General features: G+C 41.5%; 1 protein-coding gene across 3 annotated transcripts in view; it reads left to right on the top strand.

Moving 5' to 3' along the window:
* Positions 1 to 24,439, top strand: part of nckap5l (NCK-associated protein 5-like) — an 883,389-nt gene that overhangs the window by 370,429 nt on the left and 488,521 nt on the right. For all 3 annotated transcript variants that reach the window (XM_073047595.1, XM_073047596.1, XM_073047597.1), the window contains one exon: positions 11,070 to 11,203. In XM_073047595.1, the coding sequence (XP_072903696.1) occupies positions 11,070 to 11,203 (134 nt within the window). The remainder of the gene's footprint in view (positions 1 to 11,069; positions 11,204 to 24,439) is intronic.

Genomic DNA, 24,439 nt, shown 5'->3' with positions numbered 1-24,439 from the left:
TGTAAATATAACATGGAGCTGCCAGTGTGTGAAGATTAGAATAGAAATGGAGAGAAGACAAAGGAGGGAGGTTGTCCAGTGTTTTATTGTGCATGGACAGGAGGCTAAATGAAAATAACTTTTGCAAAGTAGCATTCAGATCAGATTGACCTGAAAATGTACCTTATTTTCTTAAAGGGCTTCAACAGAGAAATAAAGTGCCTCTTGTGCAGTGATTGCAGGTGCAAAGAGAAATGACGAAGAACATGTTCAGGACCTCAGTACAACCAAAACCCATTGAGATTCATGGGTCACTGAGAGATTCATTTATGGTGCAGAAATAAGTGAGTTGCAAGTTCTCCTAAGGAACTGGAGAGTAAAACGAGACTGATTCAAAGATGTAAACAGAAAGATAATGTATTACCTGGGGAACCAGGCAGGTGAGGGGTCATGAACTTGGAATGTGAATAAAAAGAGTTAATTTTCAACAAACGTTCTCACCTGATTACTTGCCTTAAGGGATCAAAAGCCATTGATTTTTCAGAATAGTGGTGGGTCACTGGGACACCCACACTTAGAACTTGGAACTACAGAGCAGTTAAAAAGTTTCTTGAATGATCCAACATCACAGGTAGTCATATTAGTAGAAAAATCATATTGGAAGTACAATGGGAAAGATGGACAGCTGGAAGGGACCAGATGTGAGCACAGCAGACAGCAGAAAGCTCAGCGGGACTCGGTTGTCAGTTAAATAGCTTACCAGAAGTTTCTTCTGTTGACATTAAGCTCAACTTCAACAATATTTTGTCTTTCTCTGTGATAGGTGTCTTTGCAAATTGAACAATATTGCAATAACGTTAAAACAATTCACAGCAAAATATTTATGTCTAAGGAAGATGAAATGAGGAAACATTTGATAATATGAATATTCCTGATGAAGGGACATGGCCCAAAATGTCAACTGTTTACTCCTTTCCATAGATGCTGCCTGATCTACTGAGTTCCTCCACCATTTTGTGTGTTACTTTGATTTCCAGCTGCAGATTTTCTCTTGTTTGTGATGGTATGAATACTGACTATTGTTTTTTCTATTAAGTACAATTGTGAACAATAGCCAGATCAGAAATCCTGATCAAGTCAACTAGTTCCCAAAGAGTACTCTGATAGGCAGATTGAAAACCTTCATTTATCTCAACACTTGCCCCAAGTGAGGTAATTGTCAGGTAACATAAGCACGCGAGATTCTGCAGATGCTGGAAATCCAAATCAACACACACCAAATGCTGGAGGAACTCAGCAGGTTGGGTAGCATCTATGGAAATGAATAAACATTCGACCTTTTGGGCCAAGTCCCTTCATTAGGACTGGAAAGGAAGTGAGAAGTCAGAATAAGATGGTGAGGAAGGAAGGAATACAGGTGGTCTCCTCGACATTGGCGAGAGCCTACATAGATCTGGGGACAACTTCATCGAGCACCTTCGCTCTAGCTATCTTACCTGGTGTGATTTCCATCTAACTTTTTTCCAATTCCCATTCTGACATATGAATTCATGGCCAAATCTACTGTCATATTGAGGATACTCCAGGTTGGAGGGGCAACACCTCATATTCCATCTGGGCAGCCTCCAATTGGATCGTATGAGCATTAATTCCTCTATATTTCAGTAATTTTTCCCCCAACAGCTTCTCTCTTTTCTCCATTCTCCTTTCTGGTACCCCTTTTACCCTTCCCTTCTCCTCACCTGCCCATCGTCCTTTCCTTTCTCGCTTGGTCCAATCACCTATATCAGATTCCTGGTTCTTTAGCCCTTCACCTTTTCCACCTATCATCTTGCAGCTTCTCATTCCAATTCCCCCCCACCACTCACCTACCTTCCCCCTCACCGGGCTTCACCTTTCACCTGCCATTTTGAACTTCTCTCACCACACCCCCCTCACTTTCTTCCTATTCTCATGAAGTGTCTCAGCCTGGAACATTGGCTATGTCTGACTTGCTGAACTCCCCTCACCACACCTCCCTCACTTTCTATTTATTCCCCCTGTAGATGCTGTCTGACTCGCTGAACTCCCCTCACCACACCTCCCTCACTTTCTGTTTATTCCCCTGTAGATGCTGCCTGACTCGCTGAACTCCCCTCACCACACCTCCCTCACTTTCTATTTATTCCCCCTGTAGATGCTGCCTGACTCGCTGAGCTCCCCTCACCACACCTCCCTCACTTTCTATTTATTCCCCCTGTAGATGCTGTCTGACTCGCTGAGCTGCCCTCACCACACCTCCCTCACTTTCTATTTATTCCCCTGTAGATGCTGTCTGACTCGCTGAACTCCCCTCACCACACTTCCCTCACTTTCTATTTATTCCGCTGTAGATGCTGCCTGACTCGCTGAACTCCTCTAGCATTTTGTGCTGCTCTAATTTTCAGGTTACTTATCTTTGTTTCAATTAAATGAGCTAACTTAAATGTAAACATGAGGAAATCTGCAGATGCTGGAAATTCAAACAACAACACACACAAAATGCTGGTGGAACACAGCAGGCTAGGCAGCATCTATAGGGAGAAGCACTGTCGACATTTCGGGCCGAGACCCTTCGTCTATAGATGCTGCCAGCCTGCTGTGTTCCACCAGCATTTTGTGTGTGTTGTTGTCTAACTTAAATGTACTTGGTTTTAATGTATTGTTCTAGTTCTAATTACCGTAAACATTTCTAAATCCCTTCTTGGTTTATTTGGACTTCTGGCGGAAGTTGGATAGAATTAAAATCTTTAATATTTTTGGTTGCTTTGTAAAAGTATAAGTGTGGTTGCTTTTCTAACTGTTGAACATTTTTTTGATGGATGAGTGTCAGGCATTCAGAAAAATTCAAAGTCTTTTGATAGTTTTGACAGCTGGTGAGCCTCGGGGCAGGGCTTAACCAGCAAGCAAACGAACCTGGAAGCAGATACTGCCATTTAGATTATATTTGTATAACATAAAAGCCCATGTTTAAAAATAAGCTCCATTGTATTTACCATGGAATCTAATGAAGACTGTTGAGTAGTAATATTCATTCTTTCTTTCAGTGAAACATTATTCTTCACTACATGTGTGATCTCTCTTGGATTCAGATTCCTTCTCACTTGTCATTATTACCTAATGTTATAACATTTCAGCCTGACTCAGAATTACTGCTGTGGAGTCTCATTTAAAAAAAAGGATACTAGTGCGTGAGAAGAATTTCCACATCTTCTTTCTAAGCTAGAAGCACATAGCACACGGCTCACTATGGTTGAGTTAATTCTACACGTAAACGTAGGTAGAGGCAAGGTGAGGTCAGGTAGGCTTAATTCATTATCATACAGTATACAACCCGGACATTTGTCTTCCCGCAGACTGCCATGAAACAAAGAAGTACCACAGAACCCATTCAAAGAAAAGCAACAAGCAGGAGACCATTCAAACTCAGGCAGATGGTGCTGAACACCTGCTCTCCTTTCACTCTTGGCCTTGTTAATTTTGAGCAACACACACAAAATGTTGGAGGAACTCAGCAGGCTAGACAGCTGAGGTAGGTAGGACTGGATTTAAAAAAAGCTGAGGAGTAGATTTAAAAGGTGGGGGAAACCTGGAGAGCTTTTCCCCCTCCAGGTTTCACCTGTCACCTGGCATTTTTCTCTCCCCTCCCCCACCTTTTAAATCTACTTTTCAGCTATTTTTCTCCAGTCCTATCGAAGGGTTTCGGTCCGAAACATCGACTGTTCTTTTTTCCATTGATGCTGCCTGGCCTGCTGAGTTCATCCAACATTTTGTGCGTGTTGCTCGGATTTCCAGCATCCGCAAATTTTCTCTTGCTTGTTAATTTCCATCTTGTTTGCTGCTTTAGTCAGTGAGATTGGCAAGAAATGAAGCCGATTCAGGTGCTAGATCACTTGACTGTCTGAAGGATGGTTGTGTTATTCGCTGGTGCTGATGTGCCAGATTGAACCATCACCTGCTGAGCATAGTGTATATTCCATGTATTGCCATGTATGTATCCATCACCCTTGTGATTAAAACTACCAATTGCAATCCTCTATCCAGTGCTGAATCAGAATTTGCATTTTCAGAACAGTCAGCCAAGATTGTTTTCGGGTCTTTTGAAAGGACTATCTGACAAGTAAATTATGTTGCTTTATTCAATTTTCTTTTTACCAGCTCTTGTTTTCTTCCAAGAAACTTGATAGAAGGCAGTTCAAAATCCTTCTTGGTTTTCTTGAACGTGTGTAAGATGTTGGCTGGACTTCTATCTCTGACTAAATTTCACTGAAGGCCACCAGCCAACTAAATGCTGTAAATGTTATTCTGGGTGTGGTTGTCATAATGTCTTGCCCCTGTGTTATAGTAGGTGCTTTTATAGAATTCGTCATGTGTTGCTCTGGATTTTCAGCATCTGCAGCATTTTTCATGTTTAGGATTTGCTGCTTCACTGCAGGGTTTCCTCCACTGCAGTTCAGTGAGACCTTCTCCCACTTCTCCCCCTTTGTGATCTCCGCTACCCTCCGACTCTTCATCCATGTACTCACCCAGACTCGCTCTTCACCTATCACCTTCCAGTAATCCTCCTTCCCCACCCCGCCACTCCTTTTTATGCTGCCATTTTTCTCCTTCCTTTCCAGTCCTGAAGAAGGGCCATGGCCCGAACTATTGACTGCTTATTCACTTCCATAGATGCTGCCTAACCTGTGGAGTTCCTCCAGCATCTTGTATAAGGTTCATTTATAGGTTGTTTAAAGTAATTATCAATGATCAACAACGTCATGTGTTGTAATGAAGTGGTGAAAGGTTTTCTTTACGATGCTTAATTGTTAAATGGATTCTGCATTCTTCATTCTTAAAAGGAAGGAATTTGAATATATAACTTTCCAATTCTCATGGAAGAATAGGATTTTATTCAGAAACAGGTGAATTGATCATGGGGAACAAAGACATGGCAGACCAAGTGAATAACTACTTTGGTTCTGTCTTCACTAAGGAGGACATAAATAATCTTCCGGAAATAGTAGGGGACCGAGGGTCTAGTGGGATGGAGGAACTGAGGGAAATACATGTTAGTAGGGAAGTGGTGTTAGGTAAATTGAAGGGATTAAAGGCAGATAAATCCCCAGGGCCAGATGGTCTGCATCCCAGAGTGCTTAAGGAAGTAGCCCAAGAAATAGTGGATGCATTAGTGATAATTTTTCAAAACTCCTTAGATTTTGGATTAGTTCCTGAGGATTGGAGGGTGGCTAATGTAACCCCACTTTTTAAAAAAGGAGGGAGAGAGAAAGCGGGGAATTATAGACCTGTTAGTCTGACATCAGTGGTGGGGAAAATGCTAGAGTAGGTTATCAAAGATGTGATAACAGTACATTTGGAAAGAGGTGAAATCATCAGACAAAGTCAGCATGGATTTGTGAAAAGAAAATCATGTCTGACGAATCTTATAGAATTTTTTGAAGATGTAACTAGTAGAGTGGATACGGGAGAGCCAGTGATTGTGGTATATTTAGATTTTCAAAAGGCTTTTGACAAGGTCCCACACAGGAGATTAGTGTGCAAACTTAAAGCACATGGTATTGGGGGTATGGTATTGATGTGGATAGAGAATTGGATGGCAGACAGGAATCAAAGAGTGGGAGTAAACGGGACCTTTTCAGAATGGCAGGCAGTGACTAGTGGGGTACCGCAAGGCTCAGTGCTGGGACCCCAGTTGTTTACAATATATATTAATGATTTAGACGAGGGAATTAAATGCAGCATCTCCAAGTTTGCGGATGACACGAAGCTGGGCGGCGGTGTTAGCTGTGAGGAGGATGCTAAGAGGATGCAGGGTGACTTGGATAGGTTAGGTGAGTGGGCAAATTCATGGCAGATGCAATTTAATGTGGATAAATGTGAGGCTATCCACTTTGGTTGCAAGAACAGGAAAACAGATTATTATCTGAACGGTGGCCAATTAGGAAAAGGGGAGGTGCAACGAGACCTGGGTGTCACCAGTCATTGAAGGTGGGCATGCAGGTACAGCAGGCGGTGAAAAAGGCAAATTGTATGTTGGCATTTTTAGCAAAAGGATTTGAGTACAGGAGCAGGGAGGTTCTACTGCAGTTGTACAAGGCCTTGGTGAGACCGCACCTAGAGTATTGTGTGCAGTTTTGGTCCCCTAATCTGAGGAAAGACATTCTTGCCATAGAGGGAGTACAAAGAAGGTTCACCAGATTGATTCCTGGGATGGCAGGACTTTCATATGAAGAAAGACTGGATCGACTAGGCTTATACTCACTGGAATTTAGAAGACTAAGGGGGGATCTTATTGAAATGTATAAAATTCTAAAGGGATTTGACAGGCTAGATGCAGGAAGATTGTTTCTGATGTTGGGGAAGTCCAGAACGAGGGGTCACAGTTTAAGGATAAAGGGGAAGCCTTTTAGGACTGAGATGAGGAAAAACTTCTTCACACAGAGAGTGGTGAATCTGTGGAATTCTCTGCCACAGGAAACAGTTGAGGCCGGTTCATTGGCTATATTTAAGAGGAAGTTAGATATGGCCCTTGTGGCTAAAGGGATCAGGGGGTATGGAGAGAAAGCAGGTACAGGGTTCTGAGTAGGATGATCAGCCATGATCATACTGAATGGCGGTGCAGGCTCGAAGGGCCGAAGGGCCTACTCCTGCACCTATTTTCTATGTTTCTGTGTTTCTATATTCGTTGTTTAGTAGAAGGAAGAAAATGTATTATTATCTCTGACCTACTTTGAAGCTGTGACATTTCATATACCATACTGGAATTGGTCATGAGGAAATCACCATGCATTGGGTAATGCTAAACGGGGAAACATGGCAATGTCATTTGGAACAATTTTCTAAAATCCTTTCACAAACAAGAGAAATCTGCAACACACAAAATGCTGAAGGAACTGAGCCGGCCAGGCAGCATCTATAGAAAAGAGTACAGTTGACATTTCAGGCTGAGACCCTTCGGTTGTGTCTTGCCTGGGCTGCTGAGTTCCTCCAGCAATTTGTGTGTGATATGTTGCTGGCTAGGCAAAGGAACTGGGTGGGTTTGTGTATTTATGCTGTATTAGATCCAAAGTAACAATCATCTTGTTCTCCTTTACACTCGTACTGGCGTATGATAACAAACAGTCTTGACACTTGGATCATTAAGAAAAAATATACAATTCTTAGATGTCCAAAAATTCACTTAAAATTTTACATTGTAACTTAGAGTCCTATGCCAATTATTATTTTGTAAGTTCCCATTTCTATAATTCTGTTCATTATCTTGTTTTATGGCTCCTCTGTCCACACAAACATCTAATTTTGAGCTTCAGATATTTCTGTAGATGCTGTCATGTAACAGTTTGGTTCTCCAGCAGGAAGTACCTCCTACTTTTGGCAAGGAAGATCTTGGGCAGAGGTACATTTGTTAGCATTGAACCTAAACTCAGAGTCAAAAAGTAGTGAAGAGGTAGAAAGAGTCAAGCAGAGATAGAAACCAAAGGAAACAAATTTTCTGGATGGAGATAGGAAGTATATTAAATTAAGAATTAGTTTTGTTGGTCATCAGATGGAGGGAACCTCAGTCACCATCCCCAAATCAAGGTTCATTCTTCATCAGAAATTGCAAAACTCTAATGGAAAATGAGTGTTTAAATCGCTAACAGTAAAGACAGTGAAGGAGATGTCCTATGACAGAGTGAAGACCAAAGATGTGAAGTTAATTATTTAAAAAATTGCAGTTATAAACAGAAGAATGAAAAATAATTAAATCAGTAAGCTTGCTCTGCATCAAGGGAGACTAAATAATCAGAATCAGGTTTATTATCACAGATACGAGGGAGAAAGAAAGGGAAATTGCCTTTCAACTCACGAGAGAGCATAGGCCATCAACTTTTTTTTTGCTTTTGATGTTTCTGTAGCAGGCAATTTCTTTTTTATGAGGTCGAGTTGCTAGCTCGACGCTCAACCCAGCATGGATGGAAAGCATGCATGGGAGCCGGCTGGATCCAAACTCGGGACCTTCCACCCCAACGTCCAGCACTGATGCCACTACACCACCAGCCCGCGATTATCACAGATATGCGTCATGAAAATTGTTGTTTTGTGGCAATTCAGTGCAATACATTAAAATTGTTATGTTACAACAAAAATATATAAAAAATAAATAAGTAGTGCAAACAGTGACGGAAAAGTGAAATGGTGTTCAAAGGTTCATTGTCTAGTCAAAATTTTGATGGGGAAGAAGCTTTTTTTGAAACATTTGCTTGTCTTCAGGCTTCTGTACCTCCTCTCTGATCGTAGCAATGAGAAGATGGTGCTTACTTGTAATTGCTAATAAGACTATAGGAGCATGATTAGGCTATTCCGGCTATCGAGTCTTCTCTGCATTCCGTCATGACTGATGTATTATCTCTCTCAACCCCATTCTCCTGCCTTCTTCTGCGACCTTCGACATTCTGAGTAATCAAGAACCTAATAACCTCTTTCAATGTACCCAATGATTTGGCCTCCATGGCTGTCCGTGGTAATAATATACAGATTCACCACCTTCTAACTAAAGAAATTCTTCCTTATCCTTGTTCTAAATTGGCGCTCTTCTATTCTGAGGCACTGCACCCTGGTACTACACTCCCCCACTATAGGAAGCATCCTCTCTATATCCACTCTATTGAGGCCTTGCAATATTCAATAAATTTCAATGAGATTCCCCCTCATTCTTCATTACTCCAGTGAGTACAGGCCCAGAGCCATAAAATGCTCCTCATACATTAATCCTTTCAGACAAAGAATCATTCTCCTGAACTTCCTTCTCCATTGCCATCACATTTTTTCTTAGATGAGGGGCCCAAAACTGTTCATGATACTGCCATTGCAGTCTGAACAATGCCTTATAAAACCTCAGCATCACATCCTTGCATTTATATCATAGTCCTCTCAAAGTGATTGCTAATGTTATATTTGCCTTCCTTACCACTGATTCAACCTGCAAGTTAATCTTTAGAGAACCATGCATAAGGACTTCCAAGTCTCTTTGATTTTTAATTGTTTTCCCTGTTTAGAAAATAGTCTATCCCTTTATTCCTTCTACCAAAGTGCATGACTGTACATTTCCCTAGACTACTTTCCATCTGCCACTTCTTTGCCCACTCCCCTAATTTGTCTAAGTCCTTTTGCAGACTTCCTGCTTCTTCAATACTACTTTCTCCCCACCTGCAATCATATCGTCTGCAAGCATGGACACGGAGTCATTAATTCCATCATCCAAATCATTGACATATAATGTGAAAAGCGGCAGTCCCAACTCTAATCTCTTTGGAACACCACCAGTTATTGCCTGGCAACCAGACATAGCCCCTTTTAATCTAACACTTTGCCTCCTGCCAGTCAGCCAAACTTCTATCCACACCAATATCTTTCCTGTAATACCGTGGGCTGTTAACTTGTTAAGCAGCCTCATGTGTGACACCTTGTCAAACTCCTTCTAAAAAGACAAGTAAACAACATTCATGGACTCTCTTTTGTCTATCCTGCTTGTTATTTCTTCAAAGAATTCCAACAGATTTGTCAGGCAAGATTTCCCCTTAAGAAAATTCTGACTTTGGCCTATTTTATCAAGTGGGCTCCAAGTACCCCGAAACCTCAACCTTACTAATGGACTGCAAAATCTACTCAACCACTGAATTCAGGCTAACTGGGTGATAATTTCCTTTCTTCTTCCTCCCTCCCATCTTAAAGAGTGGAGACTTTTACAATTTTTCAGTCCTGCAGAACCATGTCAGTATCTAGTGATTCTTGGAAGATTATTTCTTGAAGACCTTCACTTTCTGAAGAGCTCTAAATGGAGCTGGACATTGCAATCTTCCATGAACTTCCACAATTCTGTTATCATGGAAGGAATGTTATCAGTGAGGAAGCTGAACGTCATTGGGCTGAGGAAATCCTTTGGTAATATTGCAGGCTGAAAATGATTGACCTTCAAAGTGAGATCACTTTATTTTCTGTGGCGTATGACTACAGTTTGGTCAAATGCTATTATGATTTGAAGGTCAGTCCCTCTCACCTCTCCTCTGGGGTTCAGCTCATTAGTCCATGTTTTTAATAAAGGTTGTGATAAGCTCATAAGCACAATGAGCAGGTTATTAGAGAGCGAGTGCTGCTGAAAAGCGTTTCCATTCATCGCTTTGCTAATGACTGAGAGTAGAGAAATAACTTGAGTTCAATTTGTTGAGATTTTAATGGACAGGATATACCTGGGCAACTTTTCACACTGTTGTGTTGATTCTATTACTTCCGGAGTGAAGATGAATCCACTTCTTTTGTGCTAGGCTTCAGTCCTGCAGAATGTGAACCAACAAGTATCAAAGAGCATGCGTAATTATATGCAAATTCTATTCTACTAATTCTAGTTGCAATTTGCTTTTGTCCAACTTTTGTCAAAGTATTCAATGAGCCTATCCCCTTTGCTTTGTAGCAAATTTTACATTCAGAATTCCCCTGCTGTTAAAACAGTTAAAATATTCTTTTTCTTCTTTCTCTTAAACCCATCACTGCTACTGGGCATAGGCTGCCGACAGCAAGAGTCCAAAGTCCAGAGCTAATCTTTCAAGTTGACCCATGTGTTTTCAAAGATCCTTCCTCCCCCAGGGGTGAGGGCTCTGGAGTCTCTGCTGCCGTTTCTGTAGCTCTGGGATCCTAGAGGATGTTATTGCTATCCTTCTGCACAACCCTTCTTCTTTCACAGCCAGGCTTGTGACCATCCATGGTAGAATTACACTACTCTTTTTAGGTGTACTGTAGTTAATTGTGGAAAAACATTTTTTTCTATTTCTACATAAATTTCTTGCTACTTTTAAAATGACTAAAGATCATATTCTCTGTAAGTAACCTTCCCACTAGTTAACTGCTATGTGCCTGCTTAACACATGAGTAAGTGGAAAATTTAGTAATAAGGATTGCTTTATGTTTTGTAATTACGGATCACCAACTATATAATGATACTATTCAGAAATGATACCTTTGCTTTCTGAAGTTTTAACTTCTGTGTGTAGATTTTTTTTGACATTTTCTTCAATGAAATTCATTGCATTTTCCAGTGCGAGAAGCTGATGCGTGAATTGGAGGAAGAGAGATGTTTAAGGCTTAAGACTGAAAACCGACTACGTGAGGTTACACTGGAGTCTGAAATCAGTACATCTCAGATGCAGGCGCTGCAGAAACAGTTTGCCAGGTAAGAATGATAAAAAGACATTGAAACAGTCTCATATTACAAGCAATGAATACACACCCACTGCACTATAGCAAAAAGAGTTTGCATCAGCTTTTATTAGTTAAAATACTTAATACCTGTGAAGAAATGAAAGTCAAATCAGATATAACACTCTGTAAAATAAAAACACCTCACCCTGCCCATGCTCATAAACAATGGTATAAAAGATAGAAAGTAGACCCTATGGCTCAATAGTTGCCTTAATGAACTATGTCTATTTGCTTGCATTTATTTCTAAGAGGAAGAAAGTTCTGATATTAAACATCAGCTGGTTTGTGGCTACATCCACTCATGAGGAGTAAACCCGAGGGGAAAAATATCCGGAACTGCAGTCCGAAAGGCAGTCCTACGTTAGTTCAGTGGTGACTGGTAACTCTCGTGACACAGATGGTGCCAAACTGTATTGGTCTGTGCCGTTTCTTTGGGTTCATCAGATGCGTGGAGATGGGAAGCTTCCTACATGGGCAACAGCTTTCTCTCTGTATTTCACTGCCCTGGTGTGCATATCTATAGACAGCTAGAACGTAACATGGTCGACCTTGACCGATGGAAGTTCCAGAGATTCATCTGAAGTTGCTTTACTTGTCACATGTACATCAAAATTCAAAAATGTGAGGGGCAAAGATCCCTAAAGATTAATTTGTAGGTAGAATCAGTGGTAAGGATGGCAAATGTGATGTTAGCATTCATTTGAGAGGACTAGAATATAAAAGCAAAGATGTAAAGTTGAGACTTTATAAAGAACTGGTGAGGCCTTGCGTGGAGTATTGTGAGCAGTTTTGGGCCCCTTATAAAGGATGTGCTGCCATTCAAGAAGGTTCAAAGGAGATGATTCTCGGATTGAAAGGCCTATAATATGAGGAGTGTTTGATGGCTCTCGACCTCTACTCAGTGGAATCCAGAAGAATGAGGGATCTGCATCGCCAACTGGTATTGGGAGGGGGGAGGGGGCTACTGCACAAGATAGCAGAAATGTGTAAATTGAGGCAGCTGCATCATGGGTACCAGCCTCCATTGTATCTAAGACATCTTCAAGGAGCAGTGTCCATCATTAAAGATCCCCACCACCCAGGACATTCCCTCTTCACACTGTTACCATCAAAAAGGAGGTACGGAAGCCTGAAGACACACACTCAGTGATTCAGGAACAGCTTCTTCCCCTCTGTCGTGTGATCAAAGTTGCCCAAAATAGCAACAAAACAAGGACTGACTAGAAATCAGAAATGTGTCATAACATGAACTGGAGTCCAATCCACAAACTGTCTTGATTAGACTTTGCCCAAAGCCCAGGACTCGGACACCATCCTCCAGCAGCATTGAGTGAGCGGGAGAGACAGGATTGTGTACAGTTTTGAGGGAGAGAGTATCATGTACGGTTTTGAGGGAAAGAGTATTGTGCATAGTTTTGAGCGAGAGAGAGTATCGCGTGCACTTGAGTGAGAGGGAGTATTGTGCACAGTTTTGCTCTCCTTGTTATAGGAAAGCTATTGACAGGCTAAAGAGGATGCAGAAATCACTTACGAGGTGTCTGCCTAGACGGGAGGGCCTGAGTTATAAAGAGAGGTTGGTCACTTGGAATGTTTCTTCCTTAGAACATGGGAGAATGAGGGGAGACCTTGTTGAAGTTTATTAATCTTGTGGGCTGTGAGTAAACTCGATGGTCATAGTTTTTTTTCCCTAGGGTTGGAGATTCAAACTCTAGAGGATACATAAACAAGGGAGATTTCAGATACCCGAGAGGTAACATCTTTACACAGTGGGTAGTTGGTGTTGGTGAAGCACAGCGACGACTTACTGGTAACAAACAAAACTATATATTATTCCATTAATTACACTGTCTCGATACAACCACTGCAAGCAATAGCCTGTAACCTCCCTTTTGGAGTTGAGTTTTTGAACTGCCTGTATGGCATTTTTGTGATGTGAACTGAAGTTTTGAAGGTGCAGGATGGTTGCTGTGGGGCATGTCAGAATCAGAATCAGGTTTATTATCACTGGCATGTGACATAAAATTTGTTAATTTAGCAGCAGCAGTTCAATGCAATACATAATCCAGCAGAATAAAAATAATAATAAATAAACAAGCAACACACACAAAATGCTGGTGGAACGCAGCAGGCCAGGCAGCATCTATAGGGAGAAATACAGTCGGCGTTTCGGGCTGAATAAATAAACAAATACATCGATTACAGTATATGTATATTGAATAGATTTAAAAAAACTGCAAAAACAGAAATACTGTATATTAAAAAAAAGTGAGGTAGTGTCCAAAGATTCAATGTCCATTTAGGAATCAGATGGCAGAGGGGAAGGAACTGTTCCTGAATCACTGAGTGTGTGCCTTCAGGCTTCTGTACCTCCTACCTGATGGTAACAGTGAGAAAAGGGCACGCCCTGGGTGCTGGAGGTCCTTAATAATGGACGCTGCCTTTCTGAGACACCACTCCCTAAAGATTCCTGGGTACTTTGTAGGCTAGTGCCCAAGATGGAGCTGACTAAATTTACAACCCTCTGCAACTTCTTTCAGTCCTGTGCAGTAGCCCCTCCATACCAAACAGTGATGCGGCCTGTCAGAATGCTCTCCATGGTACAGCTGTATGGGGTGAGTTGAGGTGACAGGGCCTGGGCCTGAGAACGGGGAATGAGCCAATGTTTGACCATAGCTGGAGCAGGCTTGGCGATTCAGTGCAGCAGAACCAAGCCGAGGCAAACGGAGTTGAGGTGGCGGGGCCCAGGCCCTGGAGCATGGAAAGACCCGGTTTGATTGATTTAAGTGCCAGGCGAAATTGGAAAGGTTGGGTATGGGTTGAATTGAGGTGGCAGGACCCAGGTTCGAGTGCATATTGAATTGACTTTATTTCTTACATCCTTCACATACATGAGTAAAAATCTTTAATTTACGTCTCTGATGCACCATCAATAACTCACGCTGAGATGTAGGAAGCGAGATATCGGCTTTTATTGACTGGAAGAATGAACAACACTATATCCTGGGGAAAATGAGGGAGAGCAGCAGCCCACAGTCGCCTTTATACAGGGGTCCACAGGAGCAGTCAGCAGGGTCTGTGGGAGGAGCCACAGGAGCAGTCAGACAGGTATATCTAGTTCACCACAGTCTCTGAATGCACAATTACAGTAATTTGTAATAAATAGTGTGTACAGTAAGATGTACAACAGAACAGTCAATGTAACATAGAAATACAATTGTATCAGTGTGAATTAATCAGTCTGATATCCTGGTGGAAGAAGCTGCCTTAGAGCCTGTTGGTCCTGGCTTTTATGCTGCATTACCGTTTCCCAGATGGTTGCACCTGGAACAGTTTGTGGTTGGGATGACTTGGGTTCCCAATTATCCTTTGGGCCCTTTTTATGCACCTGTCACTGTAAATGTTCTGGGAAGTGTGGGAAGTTTTCATCAACAGATGCGCTGGGCTGTCCGCACCACTCTGCAGAGTCCTGTGAGTAAGGTAATTTCAGTTCCCGTATCAGACAGTGAGGATACTCTCAATTGTGCCTCTGTAGAAAGTCCTTAGGATTTGGGGACACATGCTGAACAACTTCAACTGTCTTAAGTGAAAGAGGCGCTGTAGTTTAGGACCCAGGACCAAGAGTGAGGAGCTACCAAAGATTTGGCCAATTTGTGCAGCAGACCAGGATAAAAGGGTCGGGTCAGAGCTGGATGTGAGGGATGGGCTGGTGTTCAGCTCGCTGCTGCAAGAGGCTTATTGTCTCCGTGCTGAACTGAGGCTGTGTCCTGCAACAAACAGGCTCCTGGATAGCTTCAGCGGTAACTGGCTTTCTGCCTGTGGACTCACTTTCATGAACTTCACTCTCAATGCTATTGACTTGTGTTATTTGTTGGCATAGATCTTTTCTGCACACTGAGTGTTTGACAGTCTTGAATTGGTTCTATTGGATTTTCTTGTTTTGTGGCTGCCAGGAAGAGGACAAATCTCCAGGTTGCATATGGTATGCATACTTTGTACTTTGAATAAGCTGCCAGAGGAAGTGGTTGAGGCAGCTACATTTGCAGTATTGATGAGGTATTTGGATAGCTACATCAAGGGGAAGGGTTTGGAGGGTTATGGGCCAAACACAGGCAACTGAGACCAGCAGGGAGGACACTGTGGTGGCTATGAACCAGTTGGGCTTGCTTTTGTACTGTGTTACTCTCTGACTCTTGGCTGCACTCTGATGACTAAAGTGAGAGTAACATTGATTCTGGAATTCCCTAGTCATCCTTTAGTTTTAGTTCCACAGGAAGACTGTTGGACATGAGCTGTAAAAAGGATAGAGAAAATTGTTGGAATGGTGGCATAGCCTTGCTTAACCTAGCATGAATATCCAGCTATTGTACTTAAGCATGTATTGCCTATTGATCTGTTACATAAAATTCCAGATAAGATATTCACAACTTTCAGAGAACAAACTTAATCTCATTTTAATCTCAAATGAGTCAGAGACTATTTCTGCTCTACTTTTAATTCCCCCATGAGAAAACCATTTCCTCACAGCTACCTTGTCAAATCCCCTGAGAATTTGATATTTCAATAGATAATAGGTGCAGGAGTAGGCCATTCGGCCCTTCGAGCCAGCACCGCCATTCTCTGTGATCATGGCTGGTCATCCACAATCAGTACCCCATTCCTGCCTTCTCCCCATATTTCCATAGACTAGCTCTCATTTTTCTAATTTCTATGGAATTTTGGTTAGAATTACTCAATTTCCTCTTCAACTATTGAAAAAAACTAATATATTGCAGATGCTGGAAATTTTAAATAACAACAAAAGCAGGTCAGTTATCTGTGGTGAAAAACAAAGGTGAAGTCTCACAAGGTGCACCTTCCTTTAATTGAAGAGACCAGACGTGACGCTGTATGCCAGACGTGATGCAGTCTCACCAATAGTCTGCACAGTTGTAGCAAGACCCAGTACTCCTCCACACTTCCAGTAAAAGCCAATGCTGTATTTGCCTTCCTGAATACTCAATGCACATAGCATAACCACAATTTCACTTAATGCCAAGCTTTATGGGCAAGCTATGTTGGCGCTGGGATTTTTGGTGACAGTTGTGGGCTGCTCCTGTGTGTCCCAGGGTTCGTATATAATCAATGAGTTATTGTCTTTTGTCAGCAGAATGGCAGTATTCCTTTAAACTGCTCTGTCTCCTGCTAGAAAACATCCTCAGGCTTTTTTTTGAATCTATATCCATCACAAGACTGTTGGAAACTGACAAATAAGATTCATGTGATCCTTGCTGACTTATGCTATCAATTTTCCAGGCATATTCCTCTGGTTTTAGGTTGCATGATTTCCCTTACTGCATTATGCAGTGCACAGCAAGAAGAAATGCATCAGGATTTAGTGCATACCTGTGGGGAGTTCGGGTCATGCTCTGGGCAGCTCCAGTTAACGTTTAGCTTGTTTGCAAGTCACTAAGTAACATGTGCTGTCATTCTTTACAGGGCTGTAAAAGCACTTACTGCCCTGGCTTGTATGTCAGCTTGTGTATCACATCAACAGCAAGGACACAATATCCATGGTCAGCCCCGACCAATGGAGGGCCTCATTTTTTAAAATATATTTCTTGTTGATATGTGAGAAGTTCCATGAGTAGTACAGACAAAAAAGAGAAATTGATATTTGCCAAAGGGGTAATCAAATTACCTTCTATTATTTAAACTTTTAATTTTGCATATTGTATTTAGTACTGTAATCAAATAGCTTTCCCCAGTGTCTGTGCTGGTATATTTAACGCACTGGATCCCAAGTGTATAGAGTGCTTACATCGCCAGGATAGCATTTCTCTTTTTCTTTGGTACTTTTTTACATTTTTTCAGCTATTAGGTGATAACCACACATATGTAATACTTTTATCGAAAGGTTATGCTGAGCTTGACAGTTTTCCATATACAGTCGGCCCTCCTTATCCGCGAGTTCCACATGCGCGAATTCAACCAACCGCGAATCGAGAAAACCCGGAAGTGCTCTTCCAGCACTTGTTGTTCAAGCATGTACAGACTTTTTTTCTTGTCATTATTCCCTAAACAATGCAGTATAACAACTATTTTACATAGCATTTACATTGTATTAGGTATTATAAGTAATCTAGAGATGATTTAAAGTATACGGGAGGATGTGCGTGGGTTATCGTAGATCGGGATTGAAAAAATCGGAAATTCTCTTACTAAGTAAGTCGGAACAGGTACATCCAGTATTACTTAGCGTTGGTTAGTCAAACGTTTGTCTTATTATATAGTATATATTTTACCATTCTATGTATATAAAACGCAGAAGAACGTATGTTTCAGCGCCGGGCTTTCCCGGGTTCGATCCAATGACAGATCGCCCCCGAGCGCGCTCTCCACCGTGCCGGGTTGATGTGGAGGATCAAAAACCCAAAAACCCAATGATTAAACCACTGCGTTGTTTAGTAATAATTGTAGCTTTCATCGGGACAGGACCTTTCTCACTTTATCTTTAAAATTGTTCCAATCGTTGACCAACTGTAGCCTAACACTTTTCCAATGACCGATAGCATTTCACCTCTTTCTGATCGCTGTATTATTTCCACTTTATTTTCAATTGTGATCGTGATTATTTTCATGAACAGAAACACTGCGGATTCAGAGCTCTGCCGCCGGGTCCTAATGTCCACCGCATTGAGACAGGTTGAATAGGGGACTTGAGCATTCGCGTTTTTTGGTATCCGCGAGGGGTCTTGGAACCAATCCCTTGCGGATAACAAGGGCCGACTGTACTCCTAATTCATTCAGTAATAAACCAGGCAATTAAAATTTTTTACAATTTAATATTCTTTTGAACCAATTATAAACATAGAAACATTGGAAAGCTACAGCACAATACAGGCCCTTTGGCCCACAAAGCTGTGCTGAACATGTCCTTACCTGAGAAATTACCCAGGGTTACCCAGAGCCCTGTATTTTTCTGAGCTCCATAATGCTTAGGTTTCCTTGTATATTCATTTACTAATAGCATATTTTCAGTCATGCGCACTGCCTGTGGACATAGCCTTAAAAATTGTTTGATATCATCATCACTTTTCTTATTCTTAACTTCCCAATTGACCAGATTAGACCATAAGACCATAAAACCTAAAAACCCAAGAGCAGAATGAGGCCATTTAGCTCATCTAGTCTGCTCCACCTTTCCATTTTGGCTGATTAATTACCTCTCTCAACCCCACTCTCCTGCTTTCTCCCCATAACCTGTGATGCCCTGACTAATCAAGAACCTGCATCTTAAATATGCCCAATGACTTGGCTTCCACAGCCGTCTGTGGCAAAGAATTCCACAGATTCACGACTCTCTGGCTAAAGAAATTCCCCCTCATCTCTGATCTAAATGGACATCCCTTTATTCTGAAGATGTGCTCTCTGGTCCTACACTTCCTCCACTACAGAAAGCATCCTCTTCACATCCACTGTCTCTAGGGCTTTCAGACTGTCCGTAATTCCTCAGCATTACCACGCTTCCTTAATTAAGAGTGTGTGAAGGTTTTATGAATGTCTTTGCTGCATGGCATTCAGAATATTGAGAGTAGAAGGTAATATAAAAACAGTCGAGAGATGTGGTAAATAGATGTGCCCAAGAAATCTGATAGAACGGCAAGTACTTGACAATTAAAGATTGAATACATCTTTGTTTTAACCACTCATGAGAGTTCTTTAAGAATTGTTGTTGAAGAAACACTAACAAACATCAGACATTGATGATGTTGGTATCAATTCTCAACATTGTTAAGGACAGAACTTAACTTATAAGAACACAAGAAATAGGAGCAGAAGTAGGCCACCTGGCCCATTGAGCCTGCTCTGCCATTTGATAAGGTCACGGCTGATCTGACTCATCTCCTACCTGCCTTTTCTCCATAACCCTTATTCCCCTACTCTGCAAAATTCTATCCAACCTTGTCTTAAATATATTTTCTCAGGTAGCTGCCACTGCTTCATTGGGCAGTGAATTCCACAGATTCACCACTCTGGGAAAAGCAGTTCCTCCTCATCTCTGTCCTAAATCTACTCCCCTGAATCTTGAGGCTAAGTCCTGTAGTTCTTAGAATTATTATCTTCATTTAATTTATGCACTTTGAGGTCAAAAAGTCATAGGAGTCTGTGGAGGCCAAGTCTTTCTGTATGTTTAATGCAGAGGTTGAAAGATTCTTGATTGTTTTGATATGTCTTGATTGTCTTGATATGAAGAGATACGGGGAGAAGGCAAGAGATTAGAGCCGAGAGGGGAAAATGGATCAGCCATGATGAAATGGTGGAGCAGACTCTGTGGGCCTAATGGCCTATTTCTGCTCCTATATCTTATAATCTTATGGCCTAATATTATTGGTCTCAGAATCTGCCCCAGTGTTTCTCCTTATGACATGACCTTTAAGTTTCAAGGCCTATGCTCTGACAATTAGTTTTGATTCATCGTTTGTGCAATAAATTTCAAAATTATAATTGTCACATTCTGCAGGCTGTCCTCCATAAAGTAATTTCTAAATTCCCATCAGAGTACACAAAATGTTGCATAAAGGACACTGGTTTTTATTGAAAATTAATTTTCACTTTCCTTACTCAAGGGCAGTGAAGAGTTTAAATTTCATGGTCAATAGTTGTCCAACATCCTTAATTAATAAATTAAGTTAGATTAGATTAGATTCAACTTCATTGTCATTGTGCCGAGTACAGATACAAAGCCAATGAAATGCAGTTAGTATCTAACCAGAAATGCAAAGAATAGTGTTATTTACAAAATAACTGCGAATAAAAAGTAAGTGCTACAGCACACAAATATAAACGTACTGAGACAGTACAATGTGGGTGCAATACTGCTTAGCGCTGTGATGTGATGTTCAGCAGGGTCACAGCCTCAGGGAAGAAGCTCTTCCTGTGCCTGCTGGTGCGGGAGCGGAGGCTCCTGTAGCGCCTACCGGATGGGAGGAGAGTAAAAAGCCCATGGTTAGGGTGAGATGCATCCTTGATAATGCTTTTCGCCCTGCCCAGGCAGCGTTTATGATAGATGTTCTCAATGGTGGGCAGTTGGGTGTCGATAATCCGCTGGCCAGTTTTCACCACACGCTGGAGTGCTTTGCGGTCCGATACGGGACAATTGCCATACCACACTGAGCTGCAGTTGGTGAGTATGCTCTCAATGATACAGCAGTAAAAGTCCATCAGTATCCTGGGATGGGAGCTTTCTTGATGCTCTGCGGGAAATAAAGGCGCTGTTGTGCCTTTTTGATCAGGATGGAGGAGTTCAGGGACCAGGTGAGATCCTCGGAAATGTGGACACCAAGGAATTTGAAGCTTGATACACATCGAAATATGCATCAGTGCACCCTTGAAAAATGTTTGATGCTTCCTGGTGTCTGTGAGATTATGGCAGACTGGACATTCAATGTCTTCAAGGACTAGAGCCTAAGCATTCCATCCACTTGTACCCACAACTTCAGTTTGTCTCTCTCCTATTTCATTTGGCTATCTGCTTTCTCATTTAGGAGTTTGCTAGAAATAATCTATAGTAACTCAGCCAACACAATGTTCTATTTCTGGCTGTTCATGACTTTGGCTTCCCTCTTCCCCTGCCCCCAAAGCAGCTCTTGTGCTGTTATCATGATTAAAAAAAACTTTATTGGAGGCTTGAAATATTAAGTCATAATTCCTAATTTGTACTCTGGTCAAATATCTGAGGAAGATGTTGGATTTTGTTTGTCCTCACTCTTCATGTAGAAAGCTGCTGCTGAGCGGGTCCTGAACAGAAATATCTGGACATGGTGTTTTTACCAAAGCTTGGCTATTTGGGCTGCAGAAATTCTTGTCATAGTTTCATCAATTACAGTTAACATCTAGTGCTCATGCGTCTAAAGGCAAGAATTGTTTGCATTCTTTGCATTTTTCCACACTGTAGAAACAATTACTGTTCTGCAAAAGATTTTAAGAGGATTCTAAAAGCTATCTTCAGTAGTTCCAAAATATTTTAAATCCATTTTTTTGACAAAATAATTCATTAATCTGTAAAACAATCAGAAAACTTGATGAGTAATGAGCAAATTTCAGGTGGTAAGTGTTATTTAAACTAAGCTTTGTTATTCACCAGAAATCTATCTGATTGTGCTTTTCCAGAAAATGCAAATACTTTAAAGCAATATTTTGGCTAGTTGTAAGTGGTGTGTGGCTGTTTGTTAAATAAGATCATTCATCATTTTTTAAATAAATGTTGACAAACTAGGAGTCTCTGAAAGAGACCATGTCCACATCTGAACACCTCAGACATAGATTAATATATGATTTGTCCAACACCATGAACAAAGGGCTTGAAAATCAATATTACTATGCATTTATCTCTGTGGATAAGCAGCGGACTCCAGTTTACATGATTAAGTGGGCATGTCGTATTCTTGAGCTTCACTTCCTTACTAATGAACCTAATTATCACCTTAACCTCTGTGTTTCTGCAAAGATAAAAAGGAAAGTTTGTCCATAGCTTTTTCCAATGTCTCTGAAGCACTGACCATGTGGAGCACATTATTTTTTTTTGCTGTCTATGTATGGTCTGCATTCTCCATTATCTAATGGGCATTTACATTATAAACCTTTTGTCTTTCTCAACTTATACATAAATGCCTAACAAATATCAACATCGTTGTCATCACTATGTGCTGTGTTGTATGATGTAGACAATCATGATCTCATGACCAGGATTGTTCTTGGCAACTTTTACCACAGAAGTGGTTTGCCATTGCCTTCTGGGTGGTATTTTTACAAAATAGGTGATCCCCGCCATTATGAATACTCTTCAGAGATTAAAAAGCAAACACGAGGAAATCTGCAGATGCTGGAATTTCAAACAACACACACAAAATGCTGGTGGAACACAGCAGCAGGCCAGGCAGCATCTGTAGGGAGAAACACTGTCAACATAGTCCTGACGAAGGGTCTCGGCCCAAAACGTCGGCAGTGCTTCTTCCTGTTGATGCTGCCTGGCCTGCTGCATTCCACCAGTATTTTGTGTGTGACTTTTCAGAGATTGTCTGCCTGGTGTCAGTGGTGGCATAACCAGGACTTGTGATATGCACCGGCTGCTCAAACGACCATCCACCACCTGCTCCCATGGCTTCATGTGACCCTCAATGGCAGCGGGAGGGGTGGTGGTGGGGAAGCGGTGAGTTAAGCAGGTGCTACACCTCCGCAAGGGTGACCTGCAGGCTAGCGGAGGGATGGAGCGCCTTACACCTCAGACATATCTCCACCCCACCACCCACATAACAAACATATAAGAATTGTGGAGGCTTATATTTATGAAATTTGCCTTGCAAGAAAGTATACATTGTCTTTTCAACAACATCTAAAGCATTCTTAACAAATTTAACCAAACTGTGTGATTTAAAAATTGCTGAAAATACACTCCAGATATGTCAGTATATAAAATAGAAAGGTTCTATATTTTGATGGAACTCTTTGTCAGATCGCAGTTCCAATCATCGTGTGCTCTCAGGGAGCACCTCGGAGACCAGTAGAAGCAAGAAACTTTATTTAAATTTGGTATTTTATGCATTATGAACATCAAAATGGGTGACAAATGGCTGACTGCTGTCAGATTTGAACAGGTATCAAAATTCTTTCTTCGTCATAAATGTACTGTAGGTTTGAGACAGAGGCCACTCAAAATCAGAATCAGAATCAGGTTTATTATCATCGGCATGTGATGTGAAATTTGTTAACTTAGCAGCAGCAGTTCAATGCAATACATAATCTAGCAGAGAAAAAATAATAAATAAAATAATAATAAATAAACAAGTAAATCAATTACAGTGTACATATATTGAATAGATTAAAAAACATGCAAAAACAGAAATACTATATATATTTAAAAAAGTGAGGTGGTGTCCAAAGATGCAGAGTCCATTTAGGAATCGAATGGCAGAAGGGAAGAAGCTGTTCCTGAATCGCTGAGGGTGTATCTCCTACCTGATGGTAACAGTGAGAAAAGGGCATGCCCTGGGTGCTGGAGGTCCTTAATAATGGACACTGCCTTTCTGAGACACTGCTTCCTGAAGATGTCCTGAATACTTTGTAGGATAGTACCCAAGATGGAGCTGACTAGATTTACAACCCTTTGCAGCTTCTTTTGGCTCTCTGCTGTAATTTCCCTCTGCCCCCATACCAGACAGTGATGCAGCCTGTCAGAATGCTCTCCACAGTACAGCTATAGACGTTTTTGAATGTATTTGTTGACATGCCAAATCTCTTAAAAAAACTAATGAAATATAGCTTCTGTCTTGCCTTCCTTATAAGTACATCAATATGTTGGGACCAGGTTAGATCCTCAGAGATCTTAACACCCAGGAACTTGAAAATGCTCATTCTCTCCACTTCTGATCCCTCTATGAGGATTAGTATGTGTTCCTTTGTCTTACCCTTCCTGAAGCCCACAATCAGCTCTTTTGTCTTACTGATGTTGAGTGCCAGGTTGTTGTTGTGCACCATTCCACTCGTCTCACTCCAGTACGCCCTCTTGTCACCACCTGAGATTCTACCAACAACGGTTGTATCGTCAGCAAATTTATAGATGATATTTGAGCTATGCCTAGTCATGCAGTCATGTGTATATAGAGAGTAGAGCAGTGGGCTAAGCACACACCCCTGAGGTGCAGTGTTGCTCATCGCCGAGGAGGATGTGTTATCACCAATCCGCACAGATTGTGCTCTTCCGGTTAGAAAGTCGAAGATCCATTTGCAGAGGGAGGTAGAGAGGCCCAGGTTGTTCCATTGTTTAAAAAAGACTCCAAAAATAAACCAGGTAATTACAGGCCTGTGAGCCTGACATCAGTAGGAGGGAAGTTATTGGAAGGTGTTCTGAGAGATCAGATATACAAGTATTTGGACAGCCAAGGTCTAACTAAGGATAGTCAGCATGACTTTGTGCATGGTAGATCGTTTTTAATGAAACTTGTAGAGGAGGTTACCAAGAAAGTAGATGAAAGGCTGTAGATGTTGTCTACATGGGCTTTAGTAAGGTCTTTGACACGGTCCCACATGGGAGGTTAGCTCAGAAGGTTCAGACCCTAGGTATCCATAGAGAGGTTGTAAACTGGATTCAAAATTGTCTGTGTGGGAGAAGACAGAAAGTGGTAGTGGATGATTGCTTCTCAAACTGGAGGCCTGTAACTAGTGGTGTGCC

This window comes from Hemitrygon akajei, chromosome 5 (assembly GCF_048418815.1).
Source record: "Hemitrygon akajei chromosome 5, sHemAka1.3, whole genome shotgun sequence".
Classification (NCBI taxonomy): Eukaryota; Metazoa; Chordata; class Chondrichthyes; order Myliobatiformes; family Dasyatidae; genus Hemitrygon; species Hemitrygon akajei.
The sequence above is the reverse complement of the archived record's forward strand: the minus strand, read 5'-3'. Positions and strand labels throughout refer to the sequence as shown.